The sequence below is a fragment of the Tenrec ecaudatus genome, chromosome 4, assembly GCF_050624435.1.
Source record: "Tenrec ecaudatus isolate mTenEca1 chromosome 4, mTenEca1.hap1, whole genome shotgun sequence".
Classification (NCBI taxonomy): Eukaryota; Metazoa; Chordata; class Mammalia; order Afrosoricida; family Tenrecidae; genus Tenrec; species Tenrec ecaudatus.
In genome coordinates, this window is record NC_134533.1 from 205105437 (window position 1) to 205131546 (window position 26110).

The window sequence follows — 26110 nt, forward strand, 5'->3', positions numbered from 1 at the left end:
CGTTACCTGGTCCAGGAAGATTCTTGCCAGAGGGGCACAGTCGGTGGACCGGATAAACCGGACGACATCCGACACGCTCCACTTCAGGGGGTTACTGTCCAGGTGAAGTCTTTCTGCCACCTCGAGCCTCATGTCCTGCAGATTCCACAACAAAAAACAAATGGGTTATAACGCGGTTCTCTTCTCCACACAGAACCTGTGCATGCCTGCACTCTTCCGGGTCATTGCTGACAATGCATTCTCCTCCCTCTTTTAATCTCTCAGGGATGGGGTGGGGTGGGGTGGGCGGAGGTCTTTTACGGAATCCCCCAGGGTTCCTGCGCAAAAGGCCGAGGCAGCGGAAAGGGGGAGGCACTCTGAAACCTCCCTTCCGTTGGCTCCAGCTCAGCTCTGCAGAGGGAGGGCAGCGTGCCCATGAGGGGGGCTCGGTCACAGGCTTCTGTCTGTGGGTTTTCTTCATGCCGCCCCCCGGACCACCACCCTCTTCAGTGTGCACATACATCTACCACACACACACTGCGTACCCAGTGTACACACATGTACCTACGCAGCAGGTTCTAAAATGGCCTCACCAAACTTGGAAAAATAAATGGGCACTGCAGATCTGTGTGTTATTTGCCACGTCAGCAACACGCACATGCAAAACCCATGGGCCAGGTGGTCGCGCCATTTGCAAAGGAAAACATACTATCTGCATGTTATCTGCGTGGCCACACGGAGAAACCAAGACACGTGATGGCACATACAGTCTTCCCCGAGCGGCAGACCATCAATAAGCTCCCAGTGGCTTTTTTGTTTAAATTAGCTTCACGCAGGCCGTCGCTCTTGGGAAATGCACTGGCATACTCTGAGCTTGAGACCCAGGACGTGGGTGCAGAGCCAGCCACCATCGCCGGCACTCAGATTCTCGGGGCAATCCTGGGAAAGGGACTGCTTTCCGCACGGGCACCTTTGGTGAAGGGGGTCTGTTCTCGTCGTCCGAGAACGATAAAGTGCACGGCTCCCTCTTCCTCCGGCCCTGGTCTGCAGGCAGCGAGGCGGACACCTCACTCTGCGTCGGGGAGGAGCAGCAGGACTTCTTCTCGGACAGCTCCGACTCCTCCTGCAGCTCGTCCTGCTGCTCGGACAGGCTGCCCTCGCTCAGGGAGTCGCCGTCCCCTTCCTCGGGGTCGTCCTCGTCCTCACCCCCGCTCCCCTGGAGGGAAAGGACAACGGCTGAGTCGAGAGCCCACTTCTACACCCCAGGCCTGATCCCTAGTTGGGCCCTGGCTCGCGGGCCTCGGGGCAGGCAGCAAGCACACCTGTGGCGAGCCGGCTGGTGTGTTGTCCACCGACGGGGACGAGTGTCTCTTCTTATGAACAAAAGCGCTTTTCCGCCTCTTCCTCCTCTTACTTGCCTTCTTCAGGACACACGCCAGGTTGCTGTGCCCACCAGGTGGCCTCCCGATCCTCTTGCTTCTCTTTTTTCCGTAGTAGTGTGCTACCGGCGGGAGACACGGACACAGCGCGTTAGGTTTGCGTCAACTCACAAGCATAAGCGGTTCTACCGGCATGGCACTAGATGCAGGTGCCCTGGATTCCACTGGGGTCTGCATGCTCCAGGGTGCAGTGAGCAGAACAAGACGATGGGCAAAGGCATAAGCCCGAATTACCCCTGCCCCGTGGGGAGCATCCCTCCCAACTTAGTTTCCTTGAGCCCCAAAGGGAGCACTGTTCGCCCTCCCTTCCTCCCTCCCTCCTGGTGCCACAGACCCGCACCAAGACTTCCTCTGTGTTGTGCTGATTAATGCCCGCCCCTGGCCACTCTCCTGCTGATGAGCACCAAGGCTGCTCCCAGGAACCCAGTTACTGATGATGCTTGCACAGGGAGTTTCTGGGGGCACCCTGCTGGGATGGAGTGGTTCGGGCACAGCTACAGTGAACGCCCCAGGAGCAAAGCTCATGGCAACGGTTTATTGGGGGTGGGGGGATGCTTGCGGCATGCCCTGAGTGCTTCAGCAGATAACGCCCAGGAACGCGTCCCCAGAGTCCTTCCCAAGGACCGTGACAATGCTCCCTATTCCATGGTCGGGCCAGTAGGTGTTCCAAAGGGAACACAAGGCACCGCCTTACAAGTCCGGTTTGGCTTCTCCTCACGTCTTCTCATTTCTTAATGTTACAAAACTCCTCAAAGGGGCATCTGTTTTTCTTCCCTTAATCATGTGCCACAGACTGCATGGCACAGGTGACCCCCTCAAGCCTTTGGTTCCTTAGGAATGGACTAGGTGACTGGAACCCCCTTACCAAAGGGTCTTCACCTTGAGGGAGAGTTTGTACCTTTCACTTTTATCCTTTCATTGACCGACTGAAGCCCACTCCCGTGTTGCATATAAAAGGTGACCAGGACGGGCCTATCACCTGTTTTTGTAGGGTCTTCAAATGAACATGAATTAGAATAAAAAATGTAAAAGTTGTTAAAAATAACCAAATGTATACAAACAAAGAATATGCAGCAGAGACCAGAGGGGGTCTGTACTCTAACACCATTTGACCAGCCAGCCCCCGGGGAAAGAAGCTTCCACACAGACGTCTGTGTGGGCGAGCCTAACGTTCCAGGAGGGAAGGAGTCAGCCCGACTCACTGTATCTGGTCTTGGTAAGCACGGAGCAGTTCTCGGAGCACTTGTCCAAAACCATCCGAGGGCCAAAGAGGTTAGGACAGCATTCCAGCTGGATGCAGGTTTGCCGGCAGAATTCCGTCACCCGGTCAGCTGTTTTCACGATCTCCACGGTTGCGCGGTAGCTCTTTCCTTTATATCTGCCAGTGGAAGAAACCATGTGCTGGGTCACTGGACTGGTGACGCTGCTGAGACACATCATGTGTGCTGGCCGACAGGCAACGGTCTCTGTCTTTTAGAACGTTCCATGACAGCCCTCTCTCGTGCAGGGACCCAGACTACAGCAATAGAAAAGTGTTTGTGCATGGTGTAGCACACGTCCAATTTACCATCTGATAAGCTCCGACAACTGAAGACTAAATTATCTTTCCACGAGCAAGAAGGGGCTTCGAAAGGTTTGTGGGAAAATGGAAGCCATGTTAGCCCCCCGCCCCCCCCCCCGAACTCTTTGAAAGCCCTCGTAGTCTCCCAATTTCTGTTTCTAATCCAAAGCCAACTGTGTGCACAAGGCTAGGTCCACACTAGCTGTCCTCATACTTCTCTTTACCCGGCCATCTGCCTCAGAGGGTGGCCCGGCGACTGTCCAGGAGCTTATGGGGTCAGAGAGCAAGAGAAAGAGACTGGCCACCAGCCGTCTCTGTGAGATGGAACCACAACGTCGAGTCAACACGCTCGTCGTTGAACACCCGTGCTTGTCTTTCACATTTAGCTACTGCTGGCCGCGTGGTTTTGGCATATGTTAATTGAGAACTGATCCTCAGCCAGATGAAAATTTAGAAAACAAGCCAGGTCACACCCCTGGCCGCAGGGGCGTGAGGGTGCGCCCCGGCCTCCTGTAAGCGGGTCAGACAGCGGGGTAGTGCGCGGAGTCGCCACTACTCACTTGGCTTTGAGGACCTCGCCGCACCCATGCCACCCCGAGTCCTGGTCCAGCTGCAGCTCCCGAAGCACACGGCTGGGCTTGTAGGCGGCGTTGATGAGCAAGGTGAGTACCTGAGCTCCGTTTGCAAAGCAGATGCCAAGTGCGGTGAGGAAGGAGAGAGGCCATTAGAACGCCCTGCAGGTGAGGGCCGCGGCGGACATTCGTTGTCCTGACAATAATTAACAGATGGCAATGGCCATGAACAACCAAGACAGAACAGCTGCCCAGAGCAGCCGGCGAGATGGCATTCGGAATACCTCTGAAGGCAGACATTCAACATGCTGCTCTGCAGGCACTGCCACGTACGCCTCCTGGTCCCTTTCTGGCCACAGCGGGCAGCACAGAGAACCATGGCTGCTCAGGTGCCGTCCATGGCTGGAGTCCAGCCCAGAAGCGCCTGCCTTGCCACCCCGTGGTCCGAAAGGCTTGACACTTCCACACATCAGTTACACCCTGCACTGTATATTGGTGGGTTGGCCCACTCGGGGAGTCCAGGTGAGGTGTGGTTTTACCGTGGTCCCAGGGATGATGCCACAGCCCCTCTTGGTCTCAGGCTAATCCCAGGCGAGCTCATGCCTGCACAGGTCTCACCTGGTGAAGCTGCTGCACTGAGTACTGCTTAGTGGAATGCATGCCCCCTGCCATGCTCCAGAGTTAGCACAAGGTGTGAGCCTGCCTATGAAGCTGCTGTGATTCTGGGTCAGAAGCTCACCTCTCTGAGGACCAGCACACAGTTCCCCGGCCCCACACACCGAGGCAGCTCTGCAATCCTCCCTTTGTTGAGGTATGGCCCTGAGAAGCAACGGTGGTTGAAGTATATCTTTGGACAGCAGTATTTCCCATTAATCATAACTGGAAATGAAGAGACACAGAGACTCAGAACAGAGGCAGAGTCAGCGGCACGGTCCCCACATTGGCTTACTGGGGAAATAGGAAACAAGCACAGACACCCATTACATACCAGTCTGAAAGTGCCCCGGAAATACTTCACACGTACAATAACTCTGCCAAACAGTCTATCAAACAGTGCCCTCCATTTCATCCCAACTAACTCCAGGTGAATGTCATTATATCATCCCAAAGCCCTTCACCTTCTATCTATCATAAAAAGCAAAGAGGATTTATTTTAGGAACTCGTGACTAGAAACAGTGACTTCTAGGTCTTTAAACACCAACTCTTCAGGCATCCACTCTGGAGGACGCATCGGGTTTGACAGAATTATCTAGAACCATCGTTGTCACCTCGGAACACTGAATGCTGTCCTCCCAAACTAGCTGCTTCACAAGGTCCTTCCTTGCCTGCCTTTAGCATTTTCCACAAACTTCAAGATTTTTGACGGGCTTCTTTCTGCCACTTGGCGATGTCGACCTCACCTTAATGTCCTTCTGAACACCGAGCTCACCAGAGAACTCTGTGCCACACTTTCTTTGAGTTCCACCCACCCCCACTTCTCTGGAGTCATAGGGGACAGTGAGGTAACTGCCCACCACAAGGACAAGACCCATTCTAACTCTCGGGGGTGCTGCACGTCACTGAGTGCCAGGGCTTGGGCTTGCTCTGTGCAGACCCACTACAACCCTCATGGGAGGGGACTGCCAGGATTGCCACGGCTGGCTTCTGCAGCACTGCGGTGGCAGCGGGGCACACCACCAGGCTCCAGGTGAGAGCCAGAAACAAGCCAAACTCACCGCGTGGGGCTGCTGCTGCCTCCCAGCGAGCCTCTTGGGGATCCCCAGACTGCAGCCCCCTTCTCCAAGGACAGCCTGACGGGTCTGGGGGTTTTCTGATGGCCACTCTGTGGCTAAGGCCCAGTGCTTTCCCGGCAGTATCAAGGGAAAACCTGCTCGTCCCACCCAGACATGGTTTATGTTGAAACAGCCCCGTAACTAGCCCAAGTTGAAAAGCCAGCTTCTCAGCTGCACTGACCCTATTTCAAGGGCTCCACAGCTCCGTGGGCAAAGGGCTGCCTTCCTGGATGGCTGAGATGCAGGAGTGTGTTCGGGGGGGACTTTTAAAGCAAGACAACCTGCAGAAGAGCCCGAGATTGTACTCAACTATCTCAGACATTTGTCATGTGGGACTTGTCATTTTGAAAAATAAATAAAATTAAACAATCCCCCACAGCAACTATACTGGATACATGACAGCTTGAGGGGATTTTTACGGAAGCACAGCGACACGATGCAGGAGAGCTTCCACACCACCAGGGCACAGACAAGCTCATCTACACATGGACACCCATGTCAGTAGCCTCAAAGCAGGAGACAGAACCCAATTAGAGACTAGACGCATCCTTTCTCCCAAAAGGTACACATGTGCTCCCCTCTAAGGGGGCTTAGGAAGAGACCCCAGCAGCATAGTGGTTATGCACGGGGTCGCTAACCACAGTTCAAAACAACCAGCAGTTCCTCAGGAAAAAGAAGAGGCCTCCCATTCCCATAAAGAGCGCCACCTTCTCAGACGCCCGCAGGGGCAGTGCTACCCCATCCGACAGGGTCACAAGGTGCCGGCACTGACTTGATGCCAGCGAGTGAGTTTGCAGAGTGGCACGATGGGTTAGGCACATGGCTGCCCATCCAAACTCGCCCACCACCCACAGAGAAGCAGCCCTGGTCGTGCATAAGGGCCTGCACAGACAGAGCTGGGAATCCTGCCATCACGACCGGGCCACGGCCACACAGCAGCCGGGGGCTCCTAATCTCCCTGAGGTGAGAGGGGCTATACCTGAGTCTGTGGAGTGCGGCTCCTGACTCTTCAGACCCTCAGGGAGAGCCCTCGAGGACGGTAACCTGGGCCAAGAGAAGAGGAGAGAGCGAGAGCGAGAATAGCTACAGTTAGTACGGAGGGAGGGTCCGTTTCTGTCAGAACTGAGGAGAACGCTCACATGGAAGACTGGGAAGCTCTGCTGCAGGGTCGTGCAGTGCTCAGAGTTCAGCCTGCCTGCGATTGGGCTACTTTTACCGCAATTGTTTTAACAATCCAGGGACAGGGACTGGTGAGCTGATAAGACAGCCTGCAGACAGTACTGGGGGATACCTTTTGTTCAAAGCAACTTTTCCTCATTCATATGAGCAGGAAACAAGCCAGTTTGTGGTTTTTTTAAGAGTCATCAAACAGAACAGTTTTTTTAAAGAAAGGGTTTGTTTTCTTCCATTATAGTTTTAACATTAAAGACAAATGATATTATGAAAAATCAGAGAATTCCTCTCTACACAACTCCAGCTAAAAAAAAGCCTTGTTGAAAAATGTTGCAGAATGCTTCCTAACTTTGGATCAGTCTTGACAAATAAGTGAAGGAAAAATCCAAGATCCATTCTCTCTCTTCGTTATGGCTGTCTAGTTTCTCTGAGCCCCGGTGGATCTGTGGTTAAGCGCTTGGCAGCTAACTGAAAGGTCAGGGGTTCAATCCCGGCAGCTGCCCCATGAGAGAAAGCTGAGGCCGTCTTGAACAGATGACAGCCTGGGGAAGCCTACTCTGCTCTACAGAGCCACCATGAGCTGGACGTGGCTCAAGGGGAGCGCCTGACTTTCCGATCACTTCCAGGCTGGTTCCCTCCAAGGTGGTCAGTATGAGTCCTCACGAAGCGACAGGGGCAGGCTGAGTGGTCTAGCGATGAAACCCTAGATGTTTAGACCAGGCAGGTGTACATAGGAGCTCTGTGTACATGCTCATGCTGTACTGCTTTCCTCACAGCTGTGGGAGAAGGTGAGCTGCACAGGGCCCTCTGGTGAGACACACGCCCACTGCCCTCTGCAGCGTCCTTGCTTATTTAGATGGACCATTTGCTTGGGACTGTAATGCCCCCTCCCCAGAGTGGCAGCACGGAGGCTCTCCCTCGCCCTCAGGCTGTACGAGAAAAAGGACGCTGCGTCTGAGGACCGCTGTCAGAAAGCACGGGGGGAGCACAAACCGTCAGAAGCAAGCAGTGTCCTGTCTGAGCAGAGGAGGACACGCTGCCACACAGGCCACCTGCTACGTGACTTACTGTTTCTCTGGCTGGACCACTGCGACTTTCCTCTGCTTGTACACTGTGGGAAGAAAACAGACATCATCACATGGGTAACGACAAGTACAGGAAGAAGGAGGCTCTAAGATGGTCTATGGCAGGGATTGTACAACTCTTCTTGATACACTGAGCTACTGGATGGGATGAGACGCGGACGAAGTGCCAATAAAACTGCTTAAAGAAGGCACACCTTGGAAAACACAAAGACGTTTAAAAGTTAAAAAAATTGTAATCAATGTCAAGGAAAAAAACTACAGAGGGGACGTTCTGGTAAGTGTGATACATGCATCAGTGTCAAAGCCCACCGCTGTCTGTCTGACCGCTGGGGGAGGGGTGTTGGCACCCAGTCCACTCAACTCACAGCGGGCAGCCCGAGCACAGAGCACAGCCACCCAGAGCATTTCCCAGACTGTGTGTGGGCGTGTCCTGCATGTGTGCATGTACGCGCACGTGTATGCCCGTGCATCTGTGCATGTCTGCATGTGTGCTTCTGCTTGCATTTGTGTGCACCTGTGCGAGTGCACGTGTGCGTGTGGGCGCGCGTGTGTCCCTTCAGAAGCAGAAGCCAAGCCTGTCTTCCAGGTGGTGTGCAGTGTGGGCTAGCCTGCCAGCTGAAGGTCTGGCACTGAGAGCGTGAAGTGGTTTTGAAGGGGACGGGGACTCGGCAGTGATGGATTTTTCAAAGCTCTGGCTTCCACCTTGCGCTCTCGCCACTGCAGGACGTGCCTCCACTGAGAGATGGGGAGCAAGAGTGAGGTCCCCTCTGCCCAGCCATCACCCCTCTCTGAGCCAGACCCAAGGGTACCTTGTGCCCGGCGGGGAGCACTGAGTGGGTGCCCGTTGGTCTCACACCAGCCCAGAGGAAAGATGTCCATGGACTCGACACTCACGATGCATTCGGGGATGGGCTTCTTGGAACCTGGTCAGAGGTGAAATCAGAGACACTCATGAACCGCTCGCCCCACAGACAGGCTTCCGCCACTGCACAGGCACAGGGGCGACGTCTGAGCAGCGTGTCCTGAGACACACACCTCGTGTGTGCGTGCAGGACGATATGAGGAGAGGCGCGGCCAGGGCACTAGTGCAGAGCAGACTGGAAGGGCACACACCCACTGCCCCTGGACTCCCAGGCTCTGCATTTCAGGGAAAGCAAAGCCTCGTTCTTGTCTCCTGGACTGGCTGGTGGACTTCAACTGCCGGCTGGTGCTTAACTCTGTGCGCCACCAGGGGAGGGTGCTGGTGTGTGGGCTGCGATGGGCAGTGCGTACGCAGAGTGACTCTGAGTCCTCACTGTAGCAGGAAGCCCACTCCTGGGGTTGGGGCCCTTCAATGGTCAGCCAGTACCACAGGTAATTTCTTGACATCACTGGGCACCCACCCAAAGGCAAAGGTGCCAGCCTGACTTGAGGACATTGCCCTGATTCTCTGGGGTTCAGACAGAAGGAAGTGGCAGCCCTTGAAATCCAACCAGAAAGCCATCATGTGAGCTCCACGCTACCCTGACATCTGCACAAAAAGCCTACAAGGGAGACAGACGCTCTACAGTGGACACACAAACTCTCTAAGGAAGAGACAGTCTACAAGGGAGAGACAGAAACTACATCTTCTGTCTCCTCAGAGTCTGGGTACTTGGCTGCAGGTTACGGGGAAGCCAGTCTGTGCAGAGCACTCACAGGCTTCCGTCCACAAGCCTGTCCCAATGGCCGTTTCTACGCTACACACTGTCTGGTTCCATTCCTTCGAGGTAAGCAAAGTCTCTCTCGAATAAGCCTGGTGTCACTGCTTGTGGCTTACGCTCTGGTCACATGAAGACACGCTGTTAGCCTTAGGCTTCTTCTTTCAGGGACACGGGGGTCTGAAGCCAAGGCTCTTTACTGATGTTCCTTTCCTACCTTTCAAAGTCAAGGGCAGGAGGGTAAGTTCTTAATCTGCTTTGCATTACCAATCAGAAGCCCTGAACAAGACCCCATTTCGCTCCTCTTTAATTGAATATGCTGCATCCCGGGCATTATGGGTAAACCCGGAGCCCAAACCCACTGCCACCAAGCCCATTACGACCCGAGGGGGCTTCCTGAGGCTGCAGGTCTGCTTGTCCTTCTCCTGAGGACCGAGGAGTGTCTGGTGGGTTGTGGACACCAACCACCCTGCTTAGTCGCCAGAGCCCTGTCGCCCCCCTCCAAGGAAAGCCAAGGAGGGGCCCCGGGGCCCCAGGCCTCCCCAGAGCTGTGCTTACCTTCCAGCTGAAGCCACAGGTAGGCGCCCCTCACACCCGTGATGGTGGCCACACACACCTCCTCTCGCAGCAGGGGGTTCACTGCCTCCAGCTTCATGTTCTCCTTAAACTCGTGTTCCCAAGTGGACTGGGGACAGGACATGGACCCGTGAGGCCCCCATGCGCTCAAGTCGCACTCAGGCCCCGCCTGCCCTCTCTGAAGCTCCCTCGCATGCTGCTTGGGTACCCAATCACCTCACGGGCAAACGGCCCTGTCCTGCGGTGCTGCAGGCAGTGCAGTCTTTGAGAGCAGGGGCTGCCGGTTAAGTGCCCGCAATGATCCACTGCCTGGTCCTGCGCCAGCCTACAACCACTGCTACCCTCCATGGCAGCCACTGTGCTGGCCTTCCTCTGGGTCCACCGAGCGGGCAGGCACTCCTGGCCACCCTACAGGACCCGGCAGAACTGCCTGGGGTAGGGAGTTCCCAGACTGTAACCATGCACAGGAAAGGAAAACCCGTCTTCCTCCCACAGAACAGCTGAGGTTCCCGACTGTTGCCTCCGGTCCACAGCCCAAGGCATAACCACTGCACTCCGGGGGCCAAACACACTGCCGTTTGGAAAGGTGCAATTACAAGAGGTCTGACAATGTTTCCTCCACTTCATGTTGTGGTATTTTTCCACATTGCTGCACCATCATGAGTAATTCCGAGCTGGCAGGCCAAATTCGTAGAAGCTCAACTGATGGTCAATTTCTAGGAACTAACAGAGTAACTGATACTGGAGATGGGCTTCTCTCTGAACTGCAGCACTACAACCTCCACGCGCTACCTGGTTACCCTGCGGCAACGACCCTGAGGGGTAGAGGGAGTTGGGGGGCAGGGGTTCTCACCACAGGGAAGCACCTCTGGGGAGCAGCTTCAGCCCCACACTGTTTGAGGTAGTGGGCCCAGTCGAAGTCCTGGCTCGGGTAGCCTAGGTGGGAGGGAACAGCAGTGAGCACACCTGAAGCACCTGCTGCTTGGGCAGGGAGGGAGACGAGGCTGTCACCATCCAGTGGATTTCAGCCAGGACAGCCCAGCCGACCTTATGGGGCAGAGAAGAAGGGCCCCTGTGGGTTCACAAGGCTTCACAGGAGCAGCCAGACTCGTCTTTCTCCCACGGAGCAGTGGGTGCATTCGAACTGCTGACCTTATGGACAGAGGCTCGATCTGCAGTCCATGACCCCCACCAGAGCCTCAGCAGCCCCGCAGGGTGGAGGAGAACCTGGCCCAGGGTTCCTGAGGCTGCGGTCTTCATGAAAACCAACCGTGAGGCCTGGTCTGCCTCAACTGCTGGCTGTGTGCGAGCGCTTAACCACTGCACCACCAGGGTGTCTTAGAGGGAGAACCGCGTCCTACTCATCCAAAGCACTGGGAATTTTGTAAAGCCCAGCAACCTAGAATAACACACGGTCAAACCATCACACCAGAATAAGATTCCCCGCACACATGCTCAAGGTTTCATGAAACAAGGCACACATCTTAAGCAATATTCCACATGATCCGTTTCACACAATTTCCCAGGAGCATCTTAGATAGTACAGATACATCTCCAGCTTAGCTCTGGGAGGCTCCTGATGGGAGCATCCAGATCCAATTCCCTGACTCAGCAACACTGCGTGTAGGCAGCTGGGCCGGCCCACCAGTGTCTGAGCTGCCCTCAGCCCTGCCTAGCCCAGGTCTCAGAGTCACCTGCTCAAGACGGCGACAGCCTGCAGCCCCGGCACTCCTGCAAGCACCTCCTTTAGCCAGCTCAAGCTGCCACCCATCACCCCAGTTCCTGAAACAGGACAGAGCCACGACCTTCCCTCTGCTACCAAGACAGCCACTGAGTTGTCTGTGGCAAACCTTCCTCATCTTCAACAATGGGATTCTCCTTCCACACAGGAGCCAGCAGGCAGGATCAGGACCCCGGCACGGGTGTCCAGAGCCTCCCGGCAGACCGAGCACATCCTCCTGCGTGGGTGCCACAGGCCCTCTGGCACAGGAGCCTGGGACGTCCTCCAGAAGCAGCTCGTTTCTGTGCCCTGGCGACAAGGCCAACCCTGGCTTGCGGGCAGCACACACTCGAACCTCGTCTGCAGGGTGAATGGAGGCCTAAGGCCCCGATGCTCAGAACCTGTTAGCACAAAAGAGCACTTCCAGCCCAGCGGCCAGCAGGCACCCTTTACAAAGCAAGGCCAGGTTTCAGCCAAAGCCGCCTAATCCAGCGCCAGTAGACAGCCCATCCAACCATCTGTCTGGCTGATATGAAAAGTGGATAAACATCCAGATACTTGTAAGTTAAAATCGTTTCTAAAATTTCCAGTCAAGTTCAACTAAGTTACATTTAAGAGCCTGGACTACATTTCAAAAGGAAAAAACCCACTGCCTCTGGTCAATGCCGACTCTCAGGGAGCCTGCTCATAGGGACGGGGCAGCACTGTCCCTGTGAGCCTCTGAGACTGGCTCTCCACAAGAGGGAAGAGCCTCACCTTTGACCCAGTGAAGAATGGGCCGGGATGGTCTTTTACAAAATGACAGACATCAGGAACAGGGCCCTCGCGTCCCTATTCCCAGCTTCCTGAGTTCTACTCTTGGTCACAAGACTCCCTCTGAAGAGTTAACGTCTCAGAGGGGGCCCAGAAAGCTGAGAGTTCCAACAGCTGGGCCCCCTTGCCACTGACCCTTCCCAGGATGCACCAGGAGTGCCAAGCCAGGCATGAGAGGGAACGAACCAGCCCCACGGCACCCCAGGCAGGTCTGACAAAGTTGCATTTGCTGCAGTGAACGTACTTTATCTAGCAGTGCCCCAACTCGGTCTAGAGCTTTTAAACAGGCCACTACTTGGCATCTGAGGCTCCTTTACGGTTCTCGGGCGCGGACAGGCATGAGAGAGGATGGAGGGTCTGGACGGCTCCATCTGGCCCATCTCAGGTCCAGGCATTGCCCAGGCTGGGCTGGGTGCATACCTGGAGGGGGGGTGATGTGCACGCCGTTCTTCAGAGTCCACTGCACTGGGAAGAGGCCGGGGCTGTCTGCGTGGCATACGAAGGAGTGCCGCGAGTGCGGCTCCGGCCGCAAGTCATCCATTTCCACCAGGAAGTATTTCTCATCAAAGACCTGTGCACAGAGCGGGAAGGACGGCATGAAAACACATGTGCATGCACACATGCTTAGGGCCTCTTTCTTGATGGAACCACGCGTACTAGCCAAGTCCACAGCCCCCAACCAAACCAGACCAAACTCGTGGCCTCCAAACCGATTCCCAAGCAGAGTGAGACCATGGGAGCAGCAGAGCCGACTGCCCTGGCTTTCCCCCTCGGAGCAGTTGGTAGGTTTACACCACTTCATCGTTAGTTAGCAGCCCGACGCTTACACACCTGCACTACCAGTGCTGCTGACCCCACAGGGCAGAGCAGCAGTGAGGCCTCACGTCCTTTTGTAAACAGGAGAGCCTCCCCCCCCCCCCCGTCCCTCCCGCAACTGTACCACTGGAGACCCTCTGCATAGTAGGCTGGGTCTCGATGATGATATGAAGCACAAGCAAAACAAATGCTAGCTTGTAGTTAATGGGCTCCTGCTGTGACCCCTACACTGATCTCCCCTCCTCTGCACCTCCCTGCAAATAAGGGCAGGGCTGGGCCTGGCAACCCTGCCTGGCTCTCGTGATTACTAGGCACTGTGTGACTTGCCGCACTTTGGCCAGGCCTCTGAAGCCCGGCACCAGACTCCAGCCTGGAGCTGCCCTGACTGCGTGCTCCTCCATGCTCCTGCACACAGCACCGGGGACGCCTGCCTCCACGTTGTTCAGGGGCCGCCACGTGGCCTCCCTTCTGGTCCTTGTAGGCCTGCCCCAAAAATGTGCCTTTACCCCTGGGATGTCTGCCAGGGCCCGTTTCCTCATCGTACCTTAACAACCGTAGCGGGAGAGATCCCAAAAGGAGCCTGGGGATCCACGGCTTCCAATTTCATGTTCACAGAGAAAGTGTGAGTGCCGATAGTCCGTTTGTCCTGAATACAAACACCAAGAGGCAGGTGGTGAGAGCAGAGTCTCCACACGAACTTGACATTGAGACGCAGCTAAACGCCAGGCCAATGCTCTAACAGTGCTATGAGCCGGTGAAATGGTCCACAGTGCAGCTGCTTGTGAATGACCTCCTCTCGTCATTTCACACACAATCGCTCATGCATATACACACCACACAGTCTGTGAAAGCACACTCACTCCCTACATCTTGAATACAGGGGAGATGAGGAGGAAGTAGAGAAAAACGTAACATTCTTGTAGTTGGGGCTATGTAGTTCCGAGCCCAGAAGAAACGGTCCGGTCTGCTCTAGAGCGAGTACCCGCCCCCACCCCGCATGGCTGCTCTCACCGAGGACAAGGCTGCTCACCTTGAACAAGTAGGAGGGCAGGGGCTCTTCCTCGTCTTCTCTCACTCTGGCCAAGAGTTCCTGCCACTCAGCCTCAGCTTTCCTACGTCGGATGGCTGCAACGAAAGGCGGGAGCACTCTGTATGGGGGGGGGGGGGGACGGGGTGGGCACAGCGGCCCCAGAAAGCCTCCGTCTGACCGGGACGGCCGTGAAACATGTTTATAAATGTCTAAATGTCTCTTGGCAGAAAAGGTGCCCCCACCCCTGCTTTAAAGGACGAGAGCAACCACACTGCTCGACTGCTCTGCGAAGCGCCCCCACCAGCAAAAAGAGGAGTCACCTTCCACTGGGGGGTGGGGGGAGCCTATACAGGCTTATCTTGACCCCAAGCCTGCCCCTGCGCCTCAGAGCCCAGAGAGAAAGTGGGGGAAGGTGCCTCACACAAAGGCCGCAGCAGTGCGCAGAATCACAGAGCACAGTCCAGCAAAGGCACGCGGCAATCATGCAAACCGTTCCCACGCGTTCCTCTCGTGACTAAGTCTGGTGCGTCTTGCCAGCAGCAGTCCGTTGTGAGCCACAATCTGTCCTACTGCTACCCCTCTCTGAATGCCGTGAAAGAATGTCTCCTCCATCTCCCCCAGAGCAGGGGCCCACGTCTGCCAGGTAGCATCAATGTGTGGCAAATTTAAAAAGCAATAAAACAATCAGGGAAACAGAGGCTCAGCAACTCTACGCCATTGTTTTTAACAGTGTCTCTATCCTGTGAAGCCAGGAGGGCTCCTGCACCGCAGGAAGGGGAGCACATCCCCAGCCTCACGGCACCAGCACTGACAGCAATGGAAAGCGAATTGGCATCTTGCTCCTCACCTGAGGGGGGCTGGAGCTCATAGCCCTGCTGAGCGGCCCAGCCGATGTGATGGAGGAATGGGTCCAAGTAGTAGAGCCAGTGCTCAGAACCCTCTTGGCCATCCAGGCCCACGTAGCGTAGCCGCAGCCGGCCCCCGATGTTCTCCACTACAGTGACGAGCCACGTGCTGACTGAGTCCTGGGACGCCTGGCACTCGAGTCTGGAACCAGGGGCGATGAGGTCCAGTGGGTTCCTGCCGTTCCGAAGCTGTGGGCAAGGAAGGGGGGTGCCCAGGTAAAACACGCCAGCACAGACACCAGGTAAGACACGCCAGCACAGACACCAGGTAAGACATGTCACCATAGATGCTGCTTCATGCAGTAGCTCAATTTCCCCGACTGTTTCGTGTGCACGTAATGAAGTGAGTCAGACTCCAAAATGTACAAAGCGGGGAGGCTGGCTGAGAGGATGGACTTGCATATTAGGGAGTAAAGCCAAACACCTCTTCACGACCACAGACTCCTTGGCCGGGGCACTGAACACACAGGCTGCGAAGGGAGCACCTCAAACGTGCAGCCTTTGGGGCTAGACAGATACACCATGTACCGGGGGAGGGGATGACTCAGAGAAAGTGGGGGTGGTCTCTGCAGACCATGTGCTGACTCTGGACCTCCACCCGAGGACACAGAAGCCTCCCTCAAGGCTGGGTGTTCTCACGCGGGGTCCTGGATTCAGAGCAGCCCCATTTACCAGCAATGGAAAGGCTTGTGGGGGTTCCCAAGGCCCAAATCCCAATGGCAGCAGATGACCAAGTCTTCTCTCCTGCAGGGTAAGTCTCGAGTGGGTCTGAAACATGGACCTTCCCACGCACTTCCCACTGCGCCACCGGGCTCCTGAGAGCATCCTCACACGTCAGTCAGCGTTCGGCACAAAGTCTGGACACCCAATTCAGAGGGGCAGAGCGGACAGTCATGCCCAGGAGGCTGAGGGAGTGGCCACTGGAGACTGGAAAGGCCGTTGGTTGGTTCTCTGCCTGGGGGTACAGCTCGGCGGGCAGGAATCTGGGGGAGGGTGGGGTGCACAGGAACGGGAAACGCAGGGAGAGGTGGTAATAGCGGGAGCTATTTCACTGTGGTCACTGCCAGCGAGGCTGCAAATCAACCAGAAGGAGCTCACACCGCTGGGTGGAGACCAGCTGCTCTGTACCAGCTCAGTGAGAAGTCAAAAAGCAGGAAGAAACAAATGTTTCTGCAGAGGAGATGGCCACAGGGCTACACAGAGAGATGCTCAGGGAATGATGGCGAGAACCACGGTGAGACACCACTTCTCCACAGCAAGGGCGGCTGGAACCACGAGGGCCAGTGTGGGGCAGGATGGGGGGGTGGGGGCAAGACCTTCAGACAGTGTCTGCTGGGCATGTCAGATGGTCGTTTCCCCAACACCTAAAAAGTGGGAACCACCACATATGCCCCAGCTGATGAATGGGTCAATGGAATGCAGTGTAGCCACACACGATGCTATGATTTAGCGATCTAAAAATGAAACACGGATACATGCGACAACATGGAAAAGCATCAGAAATGGCCTGCCGAGGCAGAGATGTCAATCCAGAGACACCACACACACACCGTCAAGGATGGTCAAATTCACAGACACAAAACACAGGCGAGGTCTGGTCTGGGATGAGGGGGTAAAGGAGATCGACTACTAAAGGGTACAGATTGCTTTTGGGGGAGAATAAAACCCTTTAAGACTAGCAGGCAGTGATGGCTACGCAACTCTGTGAATTTACTAAAAAGCACAAGACCGTGTATGTTAAGTGACTCAACTTTACGATATGCACATTATATCTCAATAAGGTGGTTTTTAAGAGGATACTGGCCTGGAAGCCCATGTCATTAAACTATACGTGCACGTGCATATATGTAAAGGCATTTAAAGCCAGTGTTTCACAAATGTCACAAAGAATGTCACTGGTATGACCGAACGTGACAAGGTTTCGCTTAGAAATGATGTCACCAACAAGTTCCTACACACACAGAAAGATCCAAATCTCACAACCCCCAAGGGGACAGACACAGCACAGGCTGCAGTCGGGAGCAGACAGGACTCTAGGCTACAAGCAGCTCTGTCTCTTGCGAGCAGGAGAAAAGAAAGCACAAGGCACTCGGGCAGCGGGCAGAACACCCTCCCACAATGCTGGCCAGGACGAGCCCTAACCAGTACTCTCCATGGGAGCTTACCACCTAGATTCACGCCCCAGGAGGCCACCTCTCCCAGCGAGATAAAACCACCCGGCAAAGCCAGAATATCATGTGTACGCAACTAATTCAGAAAAACTGTTAGGCAAGCTACCATCAGTGCAGCCTCTGAGAAGTTTAATGATAAGTGTAATCCTTTTAAGATCAAATTATTTTCAGCTCTGAATTTCTGCTGAAGCTATGTGTTTTCAGCTATGGAAGGCATTTTGGATGAAACGGGGGAAAATTGTAGGTCATATGGATTTTCGCACCATTAAAGGAACACGTATGTGTGGTGTCCTGTGCAGGCTCTGTGGCTGGGGTTGGTGGCAGTCCACGCCTTCACGTTTACGCAGTTATACAGGCCCCCACCAGAACACAGCACACACCTGAAGTGGGATAAAAAGGTCCCACTAAATCTCAGGTGTAGAAAATGTAGGTGGGCACTCTGTATCCCACAGGTCACAGAGAGGTTCCTTACCTAGCACAGCAGGATCCTCTATCTCTAGTAATAATGCTAATCTTCCCCAGGAGTGGTAAGGAGGCCATCAGTTTTCCATCCATTGGACAAGGAACACCTTTCAGATCACCAGCTCGGTTTCCCCGTGGTTGTGCACGGGGTCATACTCACGCCCTCCAGCAGGGGTGCAGGTGGGCTGCAGGCTCCGGCCAGGCTCTGCCGCAGAAACTCATCCCAGTCAGACACTTTGTCTCGGAGACCTGGAGAGGGGACACATGGACAGTCACTCAGACTGCCCACCGGCGAACACAAACTCATAACGAGACGGCTTCTTCATAGTGGAAATAGCTCAGAGGTGCACTTTGTGTGTTACGCGATCTAAGAATCCGCTGTCTTGCTTCTCCTTGGGGAGCTCAAAAGAAAAAGGAAAGGAAAAAGAGAGAAAGAACCAGACTTCTCTGACTTCTCCGTCAGTTTAATAAGAGACTCCAACAACAACAAACCCCCCCACAACTGCAAGATCAGCGTTTGACAACTGCAGCCAGTCCCAGGGAGAAGATGAAGCTCTCTCCCTACTCCTGTAGAGATCTGCCGTCTCGGAAACCCACAGGGGCAGCTCTACTCTATCCTGTGGGGTCACTGTGACTTTGAAATGTGGAGAATAGGCCCAATTTCCTATTACTATAATTGTATCCCCTAAGTACTCATCTGACTTTCCGCTATGGAAACTTTCAAATATACACAGAAGTAGAGAAGAACAGTAAGATGAATGCCCGTGGACCCTATCATTCAAAGGCACTGCTTCCTTTCTGGTCTCCTTTATTCAATGTCCAACTTTCATATGCATCTAAGATGAATAAAAACACTACGGCTGGAGTCAGGGGCACCTCAGTCCTCAACGGAAGTTGTTTGCCTGGCCGCACATCCAGAGGTCTTGCGCAGATTTTCAGCCAATGCAACATCTTCTGATCTCTTTGACTGCTGCTTCCATGAGCATTGATTGTGGATCCGAACAAGATGAAATCCTTGACAACTTCAGTCTTGTCTCCATCTCTCAGGTTACCCATTGGGACAGTCTCAAGAGCGCTGGTCTTCCTTACACTGAATAAAATCCACACTGCAGGCTGCAATCCTTGATCTTCATCAGCAAGTGCTTCAGGTCCTCACTTTCAGCGAGCAAGGTGTGCCGCATGCATCTCGCCGGGTTGTTAATAAGCCCTCCTCCAATCCTAGTGTCATATTCTTCTTTATATTCGTAAGCCAGCTCCTCTGATGGTTTGCTCAGCATAGAGATTTAAGAAGTATGGTGAGAGGGTACAACCCTGTCCTGACTTTAAACCACGCAGGATTCCTTGCAGAGTCAATAAAGCACAAGTAAACATCATCCTGGTGTTCCCTCTGACACCAACAATCACATCACTTGTTCTACGTCCTCTTCGGAATCCGGCCCGGACCTCGGGCAGCTCCCTTTCAATGTTCCACTATAGCCGCTGTTGATCTTCAGCAAAATCTTACTTGCATGTGCTGTTCATGAACTTGTCCTGGAATCCGAGCAATCTGTGGGGTCACCTTTCTTTGGGACGGGGAAAATATGGATCTCTGCCAGTCAGCTGGACAAGTAGCTGACTTTTAAACTCCCTGGCAGAGACAAGCAAGTGCTCCCAGCTCTCCATCAGCACACCAAAGCATTCCGATTGGTATTCCACCCATTCCGGCAGAGTCTTGTTTTATTTAATGTTTTCAGTGCAGCTTGAACGTCTTCCTTCAGGACCACTGGTTCTTGCTCATGTGCCACCTTTTGAAATGGCTAAATATGGACCAGTTCCTTTGGGCACAGTGACTGCTATCTTTCCTCTTCCTTTGAGGCTTCCTGCTTCAGTCAGTATTTTGTCCACAGACTCCTTCAATGTTGCAACTCAAGGCTTGAATTTTTTATTGAGTTCTCTCAGTTTAAGATAGGCTACAGTGATCTTCATTTTTGGTTTCCTAACTTTAGGGTTTTTGCACTGTTCATTGTAATATTTGATGTTGTCTTCTTGAGCTGCCCTTTGAAGTTTCCTGTTCAGCTCTTTCAAGTTCATTGGTTTCTGTCCTTAGCATTCAATACAGCAACTCTGCTCTTAAGATGTTCTTGACATTCAAGCGGGACGAACTCCAGGCCATGTTTTGGATCTTGTGGACTGGCTTTACTTTTCTTCAGCTTCAGTCTGAACTTACACACGAGCGGTCGGTGGTCTGTTCCACAGTCAGCCACTGGCCTGGCTTTAGCTGTGGCTCGTGAGCTTCTCCATCACCTCTTCCCACAGTGTGGACACTCTGATTTCTATGTATTCCATCTGGAGACGTCACCTTGCAAAGGTGATCAGTGAGTGTTGGGTTTGCAGGTTGCTCAGGTCAAATATTAAAACCATTAAAACCATTAAAGCCATTGCAGCCACGCTCAGACTGTCCCCACCGTGAAGCAGGAGTCCTTCAGTCTGGCTCTGGAGGCCGCTGGCACAATCCTAGTCAGGAGTCATTGGCATCTTTTTTATTGGGGCCCAACACAACGCTGCAGGCTTATTTTACTCATTTCTGCCCCCCCCCCCCCGCCCGATGATCATCTTCACTGCTTCCTCCAGGAGCCCACATCCTTTTCAGTGTTGTTTTTGTGTGTGTGGTTGTTTTTTAAAAAGGTCTTTGCAGATCACAGTCAGGGTGCTGGGGGTGCTCACTGATCTCAGGTCAGTCAGTGTTCCTATGTCCTTTCAGGGTCCAGGATTAGTAAGTTATCTTCTTTTTTTTGCAAAAGATAAATTGCATCAGGAGTTCTCGTTGATCCTCGTATTATAGTCGGGAAGGTAGTACTGCTTCTTATATCACCTCATCTACGTAAGTCCTATTTCCTTTCCATTTAGTGATCCACTTGTTTGATGCTGCAGCACACAAACAACGTTCCAGAGTTACAGTGTCAACTCAGCCACCATCAACAGGGGGACTGACAATGGCTCAAGTTTTGTTTTTGTTTGGGGGGGGGGGGGTGGCGGCAATACTTTCTGTCCTCAGGGTTCATTCTCCCCCAGCAGCACCATCTGCTCAAATGACTTTGTTGTACAGCTAGTGGTGGTGAGACCGCCGCTGCTCCCTGCTCGGTCATCCCACAACCTCTATCCACAGCTAGAGGCTGGATTGCTTTCACTGTTTTTAGGAACTGGCCTTCAATTTCTTTAATTTGGTTTTGCACTTATAAAGTATTTACATGGTTCAAAACTCAAATGGACAAGATCAGGGGCGCATTCAAAGAAAGTTTGCTTCTCTGTGTGCCCTCCCCTCTACTTCCTGCTTTGGAAAGGCAGCTTTGGAAAGCCCTTTCTTTAATGTAAAGTATGTGTGCACACATGCAAGCTCTGCCACGGTCATGCACTCTCCACCTCCTCGCTTCTGTATCCGCTATTTTTTGTGTGGTGACATTTTTATGCATCTAGTATAGCGCCCCTTGGCTGTGTCTGGAGGCCCCTGGCTACGTTTACCACCCATGTTACTCGCCACTCTTACTAGCGCCCCTCTCATCTCTGCACATGCTCTCTGACCCGAATCCCTCCTGCGTTCCACATCAAGACAGACTGCTAGTCTATCTTCATCTGTTTATACAGCTCTCTCCGTCTTTTTACTGTCACCCTCACAGAATCTCTTTAGTGCAGCACCTGTACGTAGTGCAGCAGTAGTTTTGCTTTGTGAACCAACTGCTATTTGGTTGTTTTGTTTTTTGGGGGATGGGGTGGGGTGGGTTCTGTTACCTTTAATAGGAGATGTGGTAGCTGCATAATCTGGTGTCAACTTGAGGTTCTTAAGGTGGAGTTTAGCCTACCAACCAGTCGTAGCTTGATGACCTCATTGGGAGGCTGGAAGGAGATAAATGGCTCACTTGGAGGCCAGATACTCTCACTTCCTGAGAGACATTCCTGTTGACAAGCCACATGGAGCTACACTGATGGAGCCAGAGCCCTGGAGCTGGAGGGGCCACGTGGAGACTCACACCAGTGCTGAGATGCTTCCACCACCACTGGAGCCACAAGGCGTCCCACCCACTGGCCTGTGGTCTTGCTGCACTCGGCATCCTTGCTTGTGCTGTGGGAGTCTGAGAGGAATTTACAGACTGGTAATGGACATGTGGGCTACTATCCAACTTATGGACTTGATCTGGACTGGGGTGTTTTCTTAATGTACAATGACTCAATACAAAGCTCTTCCTTATACACATGAGTGTCTATGACTTTGTTTCCCCAGTCCAGCTGGACTGATACAGGAGAGTAAATTTATTAACACTTACTGGTATGATCTGTATGACTTCAGTGTTCTATCATATCTGATCTTTTGGCATTTAGAAAGGCTCATAGTTTTTGTTCTACTGGTTAACTTTACATCAATAGGTTTATGTAATGTTTTTAGTTAGTCCCATCTATTTGGGGCTATTTTAAAATTTCGACTTTTCATAAACAAGCTGAAAGTAGTAGCTACAATTTTTTCCTTGTTTCCTCCTCTCCTTCAGCATCTCATTTTAGAGAATATCCTATTTTATCCCCAATACACATTTAAAAGGCAGTTAGTTAAACTGCACCAAAATAGCACTGCTTTAAAAAGGGAGGGGGCAATAAGCAAGCTTGTAACCAGAGCCCAGGCCCTGTGCCACTGCCATTGCCGCTTTCTAAATCACACTGTATCTACCGCCTCAGAGCTGGTTACTTTTGACTTGATCCTGACCACAGCGTCCCTAAGAGGACAGAGACCTCCCGTAGGACTTCCGAGGATGTGGCCTTCACGAGAGTGGGCTGTCTCGTCCTCTCCCTGCGGACTTGAGCCACTGACCTGTGGTTAGCAGCCCAAGACCTAACCCAGGTGCCACCAGGGTTCTTTGGTCGACACATCCTACTCCCAAACCAAGGGGCTAGGAACCAGGTCTGACTCGGGGTACGCCCTCTCCCCACGTGCGCCAGGAAAACCGCGCGCAGAGTGCTCCCCAGCTGATGCTCCTTGAGCTGACTGACAGCAGGCCTGGGTCAGGGTGCCTTGGGCGGGCCTGAACCTCTACCCTCTGGTGGACAACCAAGCATGTTCACGGTGTGCACTGCCCAGGGACTCCCCTGAGCTGTCTCCCTAAGAGTGGTCATTTCATCTATGCCGCACATCTGCATGAGAGCACGCCAAGGCTGTCTGACACAGGGAGCAGCTCTCCTCCCTCGGTCCTGGAGTCAGCAGTGGGTCTGGGCTGCAGGTAAATCTACGTAGGTACCGAAAGCTTCCCCACCACTTCTTAGGTAGATGCCTCTTTACTCGCTCTGACCTTCTGAAGTCTGTGCTCTGGTGAATTCCTTAGGAAGGGTTTATGAGAACCACTTCTGTGAAGGTTCACCTGTGTGTAATAATTTGCATATGGTCTTTACATCCCAGGTTCTGTTTGGCTGGGTAGAAAATCTCTGGCTCAGATATTCTTTCACTGAGTTTCTTTCTCTTAAATTTCAATACATCTTTTTATTGGGGCTCTTATCACGATCCAGACGTCAATTGTGTCCAGCACATTGGCGCAGAAGTTGCCGCCATCCTTTTTTAAATCTCCCCGTTCTGGTGAGTTTCTCGGCTGTTTCCCATCGTCTTTTGGCATAAGGCGCTGCTGCCATCAATGGTCTGCTGGAAATCTTGTCCTTTCTTTAAAAACAAAACAACAAAACCCAGTCTTTGTACTTAAAGGAACAAGAGATTATTTTTTGCTTTGACCTTCAGTAATTTTATTAGACTAAATCGGCTTTCTCAGGTCAACCCTCTCACTGTGAATTCCAGGCGGTTTTACGTCAGTGTTGTTTTCTCAACCCAGAGCTTAAGGTACTTGAGTCTCAGTCCTTGCTTTGGACTTCTTCGAGACTCCTATTTCATAAATACTAGGTCATTTTACCCATCTGTATCTGCATCAAGTTTCTCAAATTTGCTTTCTTCTTCCACCTCTTTTTGTGTTAAAAGTGTTTGCTGTTGACTTTTTATTATGATTTAGGTACATTTTGGGCAATCATTTCTGTATCCAATGATTTAAACAATGCACGCAACTCCCCGAAGCTTGCTCTGTGCCCCCCGCACCAGCTCCCCCTCCCCCATCTTCCTTGTGGTGTGCTATCTTCCCTCTACCAAGTTGACACCTGTCCCCCTCCGTCCTCCCTCCCTCGCCCTTGCCTCTCGCACCGCTGGTAACCCTCAGAGTCTGGGTTCGTCTGCTGTTAGGGCACGAGAAAGCTTTATCTTGACTTTGTTTTCTTTTACAATAATGGCTGCGCACAATATGTGTCACTTTGTGACTGGCCACATACAGCATGATGACCTCCAAAATCACCCGTGCCACGAGTTTCCATTTCACGATTCCTCAGCGATGTGTGACGGTCCTGTGGTAATCTAAATTCTAAGACTCCTTTTCTGTTCTCCTTGCCCGGGGGCATTTAGGGGGTTTCTCCGTCTGCCGCTGTGAGCAGCGCTGTGAGGAACGTGCGTGTGCATCTCCTCGAGTTTGGGCTCTCACTTCTTGAGGTGCACACCAAGGGAAGGGGCTGCTGGCTCATGACGTTGGTTCTGCCTGCACGATTCTGAGTTTTGCTCCATGTTCTCTCTGACTACTATCTGGCGCCTTCTATTGGGACCCCTCTCCCATGGTCAGCCGTGGCAGCCGAGCACCGAGCGCCTGTGGACACTGGGCTGGCGATCCTCGGAACGTTATGCTCCCACGTGCCCCTGGTTTTCCCCCTCGGTCTTCCCTTGGGAATGGCAGAGATCCACAGTGAACTTTTTCTCTTTTCTTACTTTCCATTTCTCCACAGAGGCTGTGTGGTGTTGCTGCTGCCTGCCAATGTTCATATTGGCTTCTCAGTCAATGTTTTTGGAAACTCCTGGTTCTTAACCTAAGTTGCACCTTTCTCTTTCCAAACTTCTTTTCCTCCATTCATCTCACTTAAAAACCTTCCCAAGGCGTCCATCAACCTCAACGCCATCAACAAGTGCCCCCTGACCTTCTCCTGCAGGCGAGCCCTGCAGGCATCAGCCCTGAACGCCTGGGGTGGCAAGAAGGAGTGGCCCAGGAGGAGTATATCAAGCGAGCCCTGGCCACCAGCCTCACCTGCCAAGGAAAGTACACTCCAAGCGGTCAAGCTGGGGCTGCAGCCAGCGAGACCCTCTTCGTCTATAACCACGCCTACTAAATGGAGGTGGTATGGGGCTGCCCCCTCAACACTCCAGGCCCCCCGTCCCCTCCCATGCCCACCTCTTGATGGGAGGACACCACCTGGGCTCCAGGCCACGCTTTCTTTCGCCACCCATGTGACAGTGGTGTGCGGTGTGGTCTGTGTATGCTAACTCTATTGCCCTTTCCAGCTCACTGCCAATAAACAACAGCTTAAGGGGGAGAAAATCTTTCTAACTTTTATTTAAACTTTTAACAACATTTTAAAGGGATTAAACAATGTTTAAAGTGTTTAAAAGAGTAACGTTGTTACCCAGTTGCTTTAGCCTGCTTTGCAATGTGGTACAGCGTCCACCTCTGCTCCTCTGGAAGCACAGCAAGGGCACGTGTGCAGGAGGAACTTCTCCACAGGCTTTCAAGGCTGCAGATCACCAGCTTAGTCTTCCAGGGAGCTTCTAAGCGGGTTGGAACAACCAATTTTTTGGCTAAATGTGGCTAATTATGTCAATGCAGACTCCTCCCAACAACATCAGTCAAAACCAAATCATGGACGGGCCACAAGAGAACCGACCTATGTGTGCTCTTCAAAACCGACAAGTTCAAGAGAGAGGAAAGGCTCTAGGAAGACAAAGAGACAGTCAAACAAGGTCTGTGGTTTCAGGACTGGATCGTGGACCGGGAAAAGAAGTAAGACTGAAGGTATCGTTCCAGAATATCCAGGTCACGAAAGACCAAGAAAGTCTGAAAGACTTCTAAAGAAAATCTGGACAACTGGTCATGCAATCTGAGATCCCAGATTTTCCTTGAGTATAAAAATATATCAGGATAACTGGTAAAGTTGGAAGCAAGTCTGCAGATCAAGCAAACGATAATTTCCTGGTTTTTATGTTGCACTATGAATTCCTTTGCTTTTAGGAAGATGGTATTTGTCAATAAAAAGGGCAATTTGGACACAAATAACTACCCAAAGGCTTAGGGAACAGACCACATGTCACGGGGAGCCAACGTGGGAACGTTCGCATGCGTGGAGTCCACATCTAGGAACCTCCTGTACTACTCTTGAAACGTCCAAGAACCCTACGATGTTCCTTAGTCTCGTTCCTCTCGGGAAGAGCCCTGCGGTGTGGTGAAGGCTACTGGGCTGCGAGCCCAAAGAGCAGCAGTTTGAAACCAGC

At 52.8% G+C, this 26110-nt stretch overlaps 1 protein-coding gene across 7 annotated transcripts in view; it reads right to left on the reverse strand.

Annotated features, from left to right (window-relative positions):
• The window catches only part of SFMBT1 (Scm like with four mbt domains 1), a 108777-nt gene that overhangs the window by 1509 nt on the left and 81158 nt on the right, over positions 1-26110 (reverse strand). For all 7 annotated transcript variants that reach the window (XM_075547516.1, XM_075547514.1, XM_075547512.1 and 4 more), the window contains 16 exons: positions 17915-18003; positions 15064-15310; positions 14217-14311; positions 13731-13832; positions 12791-12941; positions 10691-10773; positions 9820-9946; positions 8392-8505; positions 7566-7608; positions 6304-6368; positions 4291-4430; positions 3540-3649; positions 2621-2796; positions 1302-1480; positions 950-1195; positions 7-135 (listed from right to left, as the gene is read on the reverse strand). In XM_075547516.1, the coding sequence (XP_075403631.1) occupies positions 7-135; positions 950-1195; positions 1302-1480; positions 2621-2796; positions 3540-3649; positions 4291-4430; positions 6304-6368; positions 7566-7608; positions 8392-8505; positions 9820-9946; positions 10691-10773; positions 12791-12941; positions 13731-13832; positions 14217-14311; positions 15064-15310; positions 17915-18003 (2096 nt within the window). The remainder of the gene's footprint in view (positions 1-6; positions 136-949; positions 1196-1301; positions 1481-2620; positions 2797-3539; positions 3650-4290; positions 4431-6303; positions 6369-7565; positions 7609-8391; positions 8506-9819; positions 9947-10690; positions 10774-12790; positions 12942-13730; positions 13833-14216; positions 14312-15063; positions 15311-17914; positions 18004-26110) is intronic.